We start from the raw sequence: 9,625 nt of genomic DNA, 5'->3' as shown, positions 1-9,625 counted from the left end.
CCGCATCATAACCTTGATCTTGTTCGGGTCCATTAATATACCCTTCTAATTGACATTGTTCCCCAAAAATTGCAACTCGCGTAACTACAACTCTCACTTGGAGAACTTGGCTTAAAGTCGCTACCTCCTTAGGGTCTCCAGAATCTCGCGCAAGTACTCCTCATGTTGCTTCGTAGTCTTGGTGTAGACTAGGATATCATCAATGAATACAATCATAGACCGATCCAACATCGATCTGTATACTCATTTCATGAGGTCCATGAATGCTAATGGTGTATGGTGAGCCCGAATGGCATCACTACAAATTCGTAATGACCATAATGAATTTTGAAAGCTATCTTCTGCACATCATCCTCCCTGAACATCATCTGATGGTACCCCGATCGAAAATAAATCTTAAAGAACCAAGATGCACCTTGAAGCTGGTCGAACAAATCGTCAATACTCGGGAGTGGTTAATGATTCTTCACCATTAGATTTTCAACTTTCGGTAGTCGATGAACATTTTGTGTGAACCATCCTTCTTTTTCATAAAAATAATCAGTGTTCCTCATGAAGAATTGTTCGAACGAATATAACCCTTGTCTAGCAGCTCCTAAAGCTAAGTAGATAGCTCTTGCATCTTAGGTGGCTCCAGGAGATACAATGCCTTGGCTATCGAAGCTGCACCAAGTACCAGATCAATTTGAAACTCAATTTGCCTCTCGGGAGGCACTCCTGGTAAATCCACAGGAAACACATCGAGAAAATCCCGAACAATGGGCAACCCAGTCAACTCTATCGTTTCCTCAAACCAAGTGCCCGCAACATATGTTATAAACCCATAACCACCTTGTTGTAAATACCTCGTGACATTTGTATCTGAACAGAGAGCAAGCCCATGCGAAGCTCTCTCACCAGGCAAGACCAGTTCTCCCCTACTTGGGGTTTGAACTCTCACCAACTGCTCCTCACAATCAATCGTAGCTGCATTGGGGCCCGTCCAATCCATCTCGATGATATCCTTCAATCCTCTGAAGAGAATCAACACTAAATTGATAGGGAACCTCTCGCTGAACAGATTCAGGACATATCTATGGAAAACCATCAAAGCGCTCACAGTACAGTAATCTGTAATCTCAACCTTTAGAAGAGAATCCAAAGCCTCGAAAGCATCGCAAAACTTCTTGCTGAGTATAAGAGATGTAAAGGATCGGGTGGCCCCCAAATCAAACAAAACATGGGAAAACAAACCATTGACCAAAATGGTCCCTATACAGAATCAAGCATTTACATGAGCATGAAATAAAGAAAGCAATTTTAGGTAAAGATAAGATACATATACGTAATTGTAGGTAAAGATAAGAAAGCAAATCTGGTGCTGCATGACCTTCATCGGTGGTCAGCTGAAATGCCCTGCTCTTCACCAAAGGGCCACCGTCTTGCCCTGGCTACGATCAGTAATCCTCAAGGTGCCTGGTACAGGCGTTGCCACAGCTCCCCATGTCAATCTCAGGCAATCAACCTTTTTATTACTGATCTTATTGCAATGGAAGCAAATTATTGTGCTTCGGGGGCAATCCCTACTTACATGACCAGTCAGCCCATACCTGTAACAACCCGAACCCGTTGACCGACAGTCCCCACTATGTTGCTGTCCATACTTACCGTAACATCCCCGAACCTACTGGCCCCTAGAATGTGAATCAAAAACCTTGGGCTTCTTGCTTTGGCCTACTACAGTCTGCACCTACTCCGGCTTGCACTTTTTCCGGAGCTCCAGCTCAATCTCCCGCTTATAGGCCGTATCAATCATATAATTCATGGTCTTTTACCCTAAAAAGCTCACAAACTTCCTGATGCCGTCTCTCAACATGTCATGATACCTCATAGCGTAGTGTGGAACCAGTAGAGCCCTCTATCGGTGTAACATCCGTCTCTTGAGGTATTATCTGATTATGCAAATTAATATTGGTTTTGGGCTTATGTTGGGCTATGGCCCCTTTTTAGGAATGGATCTTTCAAGTTTGGGCCAAGGTGTAGGCTGCACATAAGCCGTATGTGGGGCGTAACCTGGCATACATGGGGCGTAGTAATCACTTTGGATGCGCGGGACTTGGGGGCGTACGCGCAACGTACCATGGGGTACGCCCGACGTACGCGGGCAGATGCCAAACCCTAATTTTCAGGGTTTAATACATATATAAACCCCATTATTGCCTCCCCGTTGGCCTCCTCACCTGTCCCTCACTCTCAGAAAACCCTAATTCATCGCATACTCCATTTCTTTGTGTGCTTTTCATCTTGAGTTTGTTTTTGTTGAAGAAGGGCTTGGGAGAAGTGAAGCAAGTTTGAAGGAAGAATCACTTTAGTATTTTGAGCTCAATGGTCTAGAACAAGCTCACCTTTTGGCACTCAAAGGAGGTGTAAAGATCCTATCTTTCCTTCTTAGATCAGAGATATAGGGTTTTAAAGATTTGGACTTTTTAGATGCAAAGATTAAATCTTGAGCATGCAACTCCATTTTTGAGCTTAGGGTTACCACCCTTGAAGCTCAATGTGTTACTTTAGCATTAAAGTTGCAAGCTTTGAGGCTTTTGTAAAGCCATGCAACAGATCTCGCCATTTTCATGGTTGTTCTTTGTCACTTTTTAGTGTTGGGCTCATTTGGTGGCTTGCAAGCCACCAACTGATCGACTTTATGGGATAGGTCGAAGTATTGGACTCAGATCTGTAGTTTGAACGTAGTATCTTAATGGATTAAGCAGTTTTGGAGAAAAGAGCTTAAGTGGATGTTACGCTGAGCATACACGTCAGTACGCGCAGCGTACTAGTCCTCTCAGATGTACGTGCAACCTACGAAGAGGTACGCTCAGCATGCGCTCAGTCAGTGGACTTGTTGCTATTGGGCTCGGTTTGGGCCAAGTACGTGACATAGTAGCTGTCGGCCGTGTTGGGCCTTTAGAAGTCAGTTAAGGGCTTAAGGTTTAGTAAGGTTGGAAACGAAAGCCCAATTTGAAGAGTTAGGCCCAATTTAAAAAATTGGGCCATTTGGTGATTAATGAGCCTTAGTGAGATTAGAAGGACTAGAAAGGATTGGGCCTGGGTCATGGCCCAAATTGGATTAGAAGGGTAAAATATTCATTTTTACCCATAGAAGAATCTTCATTTCTGACTAAGTGTTTATATGGTCATGATAGCCAGAGAGCAGCCAGAACACCGGTCAGGGAATTCTCACTCAGGTTTTCAGCAGTTAGTCATACGAGATGAGTTTTCCTCTAATAGGAATGGGTCTAAGGCACCAAGGTCGGCCCGTTAAAGTAGTAGAGTATGTCGGGGTTAGCACAATTTAGTTTTTATGTTTCCAGACATCAGTCTGATGCCGGGGCGGTCCCAAGAAGTAGTTATGTATACTTGATGTCTTTCTAATTCATGCATGTTTATGTGTTATGTGTTATGTGTTCCAGGGTAAGCCCGATGTTGGGGGCAAGCCTGATGTAAGTAAGTCAATATGTCATGTATTATGTATGTTGGGGCAAGTCCGTTGTATGCTAGTTTAGGTGTTATATGTATTTGTTCCGGGCTTCGGTCCGATGTCGGGGCAAGCCTGATGCTGATTATGTGACTATGTTATGTGTTTATGATATATGTTATGTTGTCTATGTGCTAGGGTAATCCTAATGCCGGGGTGAGCCCGATGGCCAATACGGTTGGATGTCGGGGTGAGCCCAATGTCGGGTAAGCCGATGTCGGGATTCGTCCTGATGTAGTGGGAGTAGTCCCAGAGTTATGCTATTTGCTTTATGTGCTTTTTATGGTATGTGGTAGTTTGGGGGTGCTCATTAAGCTTCGTGCTTACAGTTTTATGTGACAACCCGAAATTTATTCCATTATTTTTAACCCCTTTTTCCGTTAATAAGCCTCGTTTTATTTAACTGTCCGTTAACTTTTGGACTGGTTAATGTGGGAATTTTATAATGACTTGGAAAGGGTTGAAATAAATTAGAAACACCCCAAATTTTTCCTTTGAAAAATTTTAGTTCTCGACCAAATCAAAATACGACCACTAAATCGGGTGCGACCAAAAGCCCCATTTAATGGTAGTATCGGGTAGATTTACACTGAGCCTCAACTCAAACATCTATATACGGGAGAGTAAACTTCATTTCCACCCTTTTTACTCTCTCTCTACAACTTGTTCTCGAGCCAAAATCGTCCGTTTCGAGCCCCAAACGAGTATGTAATCTATCCTAACTTGTTGTATAGCTTAGCTAGCATGAAAATTCATGTTTAAAACATCAAATGGGGGTAGATTTATGTGTTTATGGCCCAAGAACACTCTTGGACCGTGAACACCATTTAATGGGGTTTTTAAGCCCCAAAACCCCTCTAAACTACCCCTAAGGCTTAGATATGGCTAAATGACTTATTTAAACGGACTTAGAACACCTTGGACTAATATTTTGGGGAGTAAAATTGAGTTTACTGCCCAAGAACTTGCTTGGGCCGTAAACTCCTCTTCATGGGGAGTAAACTCAAGTTTAGGTGTTAGAAATGCCCACAAACACTTCCTATGGCCTTGGAAAAATATCTAGAAGCAATTCCATTGATGTAAAGGCATTAAACTTCAGTAAATCCAAGGATATGGGAGTTTACGGCCGTAAACCCCCCTAGGAATGGTCCATGGGCCGTAAACTCCTAGAAAATGCCCAAATGGTGTCCTAAACTCCCCATTTGACTTAGAAAAATGCATAGGATTTTATTCTCTATCATTTAAGCCCTTAAAACACCAAAGGAATATGTAAATAGGAGCTTACAACCGTAAACTCCTTGTTTAGGGCCGTGAACTCCTATTTGGTACATTTAGATGCCTTAAATCCACTCATGTGCCTTGTATTTGGACCTAGCATAAATCTACAAATGATATGAGACATTTAGGCATCCTAGAACACCCTCACCATGAGTTTACGACCGTAAACTCATGGGGAGTTAGTCCCAGAGCCGTGAACTCTATATAGAGTTTACTCTTGAAGAGTAAACTCCCTATCTAAGCCATACACACCCTTTGATGTTACCTGGGACACTCCAAACACTTAATCAAAATGTTTTCCGCACTTTAGGATGCGTATACTTGCTTAATTAGTATTATATGTACTAATCGTATGTAAACATATGTTAATAGGTCACTAAGTGTGTCGAAGTCCTTACTTGACACCGATCACCCAACCGACACCTTCGTCGGATCCGCTTACATCAGGTGAGTTCATACCCCTGAATTAACCTTTTAAATGTTTTTACATGTTTTTATGGGGGGGGGGGGAATACAAGTTAAGCATGCCAGTTATCATATCAATCACATGTGATTGATAACCCGCATGCACAAGGATTTACTACACTGTCAACTGTTTTTACCAAGTAGGATACTGTAAATGGTTTTCTAAAATGTTTTCACTTGTTCAAAGCTCTTCTAAAATTGTCTCTCGTGTTGTATGTTTTATTTCAAATTCCGTTACAGTAGCATTTAAACAAAAGTTTTCTTTACCTAAAATGTTTTATTAAAGTTTAAATTACAACTTATTTTACAAGAGAATACCAAGACGTGATTTTCTCAAGAATAAAAGTTTTCCCAAGTTTTTCATCAAAGTTTTCTTCCATGTTTTATACTCCTACTTTGTTAGATACTACTGCTTCGTTATACCTCCTACTTAGTTAAATGCTACTACTTTGTTAACACTTACACTTTGTGATACGCTTATACTTCGTTAAACACTTCAACTTCGTTAAATGTTCCCATTGGTTAAATGTATGCTTGTGCTTGTATATATATATATATATATATATATATATATATATATATATATATATATATATATATATATATATAATGTTTAAAGGACTTAGGAAGGCTTGTTCTCCCTATTTCCTTTTCTTCGTTGAGATGTGGTCTGGTGGGATCAGATGTCCATCCGAAGGTCGTTTGATCATTAGTTATATATTACGTATACAAGCATAGACGTATAGTTTTACATTAGTCAGTTCGGTTGAGAGTCTCTATCATTAGTTCCTGTCTACTAAGTAGGCTAGAATGGCGTGGTACTCTTCTCATGAGTACTTCTGAAGTTTTGAAACGAGAGGAAACCTAAGGGTTTTGTGTTATGGATTAAAAGAATTTCATCTTACGGCTGATTAAGGAAAAGTTCTCTTATACAGCATAAGAATTTTCACATGGTAAGGGCCAGGCCAAACCATGTCGAATGAGGTTGTCAGAATTTTCTCGATGAAATAGATATTAAGTCGTTCTGGGACGAAGGATTACTAGAATGATATCCTAAGTACCTAAGTTTTCTGCGCTTCTGGTTTTATTCTGTTATTATCACTACGGCCCCTTTTTTATTCGAAGTTGGCAGGTATTACCAATACGAGGGTCCTGATAATTTGAAATTATGAACTTTCATGAAACGATCCTTACTAGGTCTCTCTATAATTGCTTGGTTCATACAAGTCATGTATAATTAAGATTGGTAAGACCTTAGACTGAGCAACCCTGCCCTAAATCCACAACCAAACAAGGAACAGGAAATGAGGCGGGATTACTCACTCTAACTCTACAAATCTTAATTATAAATGACCCTTATGTATACACTAAGTTATCATAGCTTACCTGTTAGGGTTTCAAATTTTTATATAAGTGTTATGATTTAGTTTGAACGTAAGAGTAATCATAATTATAAATAATTATCGGGGTTTGGAAGCGTACCAAAATATAGCAGGGTTCTTTGATGCTTTCCCATGTATTGGGATCAAAATCCCCCTGCTCCCCCGTAGTTCTTCTCTGTTGGACAGTCCCTCTTGTAATGTCCTATTTCACCATAAAGGTGACATAGGGGAATGGTTCCAACATCTGTAGTTGAAGTGAGGAACTCGACCGGAGTACTACAGATACGGGCGGTATGCCCCTTTATGTTGCATCTATTACAATGCAGGTCTCGGCAAACTCCATGATGATGGTAGTTGCACTTGTTGCAGTGTGGGAGGTTTCCTAATTATGGCTTGGTTGGTGCTAGAGTAACAGGGTTGATGGGGGTATTGACTGCCCCAGTTCGTTGCCCTCTGTTAGGTTCTTGAGTTGAACAACTCCCTTTCAAGTTCTCGAACATTCGTTTAAGGATATTAGGCTTAAGGTTCGAGGTGTCCTTACAAGTAGGTGACTGTAGCTGTACTTGGCCATCACCACGATCGGGGTTACTGATAGCATTACTACTAACATTTGCATTGTTAGCATTACGGTGTGCCCTGACAACTGTTATAGCGGTTGTGACCGCAACTTGAAACGTAGCTGCATCTATCTAAAGGATTGGTGTTTTGTTGGTGGGTTGGTTACACTTCTTTGGAGGCATGATTCTGTTATATGATAAGAAAATGAGTTCGTGAGCGACTATCGTGTCTCTAGATGTATTCTAACCATTTGTATCTATGTATTACTCTTGTGTTTTGTTATATTGTTCTTAATGATTCGACCTGCATCCCTATGATGCATTCCTGGTAAGGAATATAGTTAAGTTTCTAGAATGGTTAGGAACCGAGTATCATCCGAACTAAGTTACCTTTGCTTGGTGGATATCGTTTCCCAATATTCGAAAACAATTCTTAACAGTGTCTACATAGAATAGACTTATGAATTTGAGAAGTAATCACCATCAATTAAGATTCCGTGATCTGATTTATGGTCATTAGCTATGATAGGAAAAGAGGATAAGCTCCAAACCTAATGTGAGTAATGAAATCACTAACTCACTAGGTTGAACCGATTTACTAGTTATTACTTAGATGAAATGATGCTCAAACTCTTCACATGAATCATGCGTTGTTTTCCTTTGTTCTCCATTTTATTCTATCATGGTATTGATTTATTCTCTCCTGGTATCTATACGGTGTTTTTCTCCTCGTTAGGTATATTGAATTCCCAGGCTGTCTTACTTTCGATTCTGACCCTGGTCCCCATTGCTTCGTAATGAAGATTTTGAATCTCGGAAGTTCATGCGAATCTCTCATTGGTGTCCTTAATAAGGTAAGGGCACTAAATGATTTCTATAGTTTCTTTACTTCTCATCTGTTTCTCTCTCAGAATTCTCCTAATGAAATTCTGTTGGATCCTCCTTGACTCTTCTATTGATTTCCAGAGTATTTATCTAAGGGGTTTATACGAGAATGGGAATGTCTAAAGAATCTATGAGAAAATTTAAATTTTTACAAAGGTGATCCTTCCTTGTCCTCCTATAATCACACGCTGTGTACCGATTTTATATAATCCAGATCAAATAGACCTTCGAATAAGTAAACCTACTCTAAAACCACATCCAAACAAGGAAAAGGAAGTAGAGTGAAAATCACCTATTCTAAGTCTATAAAATCTCGGCTATATATAACCTTAACGTATCCACTTAGTACTTATAGACTTATCAGAAAAGATTTCCCAAAAGTTTATTTAAAATACTTCCATGGTATTTGATTCTTCGACTTCCAGATATTAGAAGTTGATAAGTTTTCAGTTTTCTTGTTATAACTCGTGGTCAGATTGTTTTTATCCCAATGGGTTTATAGTTGTATATTTTTTTAGGACTGATATACTGAGTTCACTATAAACAATGCTCTGATACCAATCTGTCACACCCCAAACCAGAACGGAGGAAACGTTTGGGGGCGGAGGACTTCATGTAAGTATCACAACACATGCAATATAGTAATCCAAGTACAAACAACCATTGCATTAATAAGTATAAGTTTTCCATAAGTGTTTAAACATTACATATTCAAACACCAAAGTAGGTACAGTAGAAGACAAGAGTCGCGGTACTGTACTAGGTAGTCTTCTCAAGAGCTTCGGGAGTGTACCTGTCTACCGGATTCCAGAGAATACACGTTATTTGAAAAGAGTAGATCAGCATTTAAGCTGGTGAGTTCATAAGTATTTTAGTTCTATTAAGTATACTCTAGGTTCTTTGGAAAAGTTCACTGGTTCCTCCAGAAAATCCTATATTTCCTGAGGTGATAAACTGATAACCTCAATACTTTCCCTCTGTAATTACTTAGTTTATACTAATTATGTATAACCTAATATCGAACTGACAGTTAAATGGGTGTATCTGCCCTAAGCCCACAACCAAACAAGGAACAGGAAGTAAGGCGGAAGTCACACATTTCACTTTCAATCAGATATTACTTATATATAACTCTGATGTAATAACTAAGGACTTACAGAATTAACCACTAAAGGTCTTTTATGTTATACTAGTTTACAGAGATTGATTGACTAAGTTCCATTTGATAAGTGGTTTAATTCCATAACCCGTTTCATTTGTAAAAGTGGTTTAATCCCATAACCATTCCATTTGTAAAAGTGGTTTAATCCCATAAACCGTTTCCTTTGTGTAAGTGGTTCAATCCCATAAACCGTTTCCTTTGTATAACTGGTTAAATCCCATAACCCGTTTCGTTTGTATAAGTGGTTAAATCCCATAACCCGTTTCTTTTGAAAGAGTGGTTTAATTTCATAAACCGTTTCATTTGTAAAAGTATTCTTAGTTATATATGTTCTATGGTAAAAACCTTAGTATTAATCCTGGAAAATATTATATTATCCATAATA

The 9,625-nt window shown here is 39.4% G+C and overlaps 1 protein-coding gene across 1 annotated transcript; it reads right to left on the bottom strand.

Annotated features, from left to right (window-relative positions):
- Positions 1-601: 601 nt before the first annotated feature.
- LOC145099572 (uncharacterized) lies at positions 602-1,641 on the bottom strand. Its single transcript, XM_079037126.1, has 2 exons — positions 1,590-1,641; positions 602-1,251 (listed from the first exon to the last, which is right to left on the bottom strand). The coding sequence occupies exons 1-2, from the start codon at positions 1,639-1,641 to the stop codon at positions 602-604; spliced, it is 702 nt and encodes a 233-aa protein (XP_078893252.1).
- Positions 1,642-9,625: the final 7,984 nt, after the last annotated feature.

The sequence above is a fragment of the Lactuca serriola genome, chromosome 4, assembly GCF_051521515.1.
Source record: "Lactuca serriola cultivar US96UC23 chromosome 4, Lser_US96UC23_V15, whole genome shotgun sequence".
Taxonomy (NCBI): domain Eukaryota; kingdom Viridiplantae; phylum Streptophyta; class Magnoliopsida; order Asterales; family Asteraceae; genus Lactuca; species Lactuca serriola.
The sequence above is the reverse complement of the archived record's forward strand: the minus strand, read 5'-3'. Positions and strand labels throughout refer to the sequence as shown.

Excerpts from the sequence above, each read along its gene's own strand:
- LOC145099572 (XM_079037126.1), bottom strand. The coding sequence starts at position 1,641 with ATGGACAGCAACATAGTGGGGACTGTCGGTCAACGGGTTCGGGTTGTT. Across the intron at positions 1,252-1,589 it reads ACGGGTTCGGGTTGTTACAG|GGACCATTTTGGTCAATGGT; the intron begins GTATGGGCTGAC and ends GATTCTGTATAG.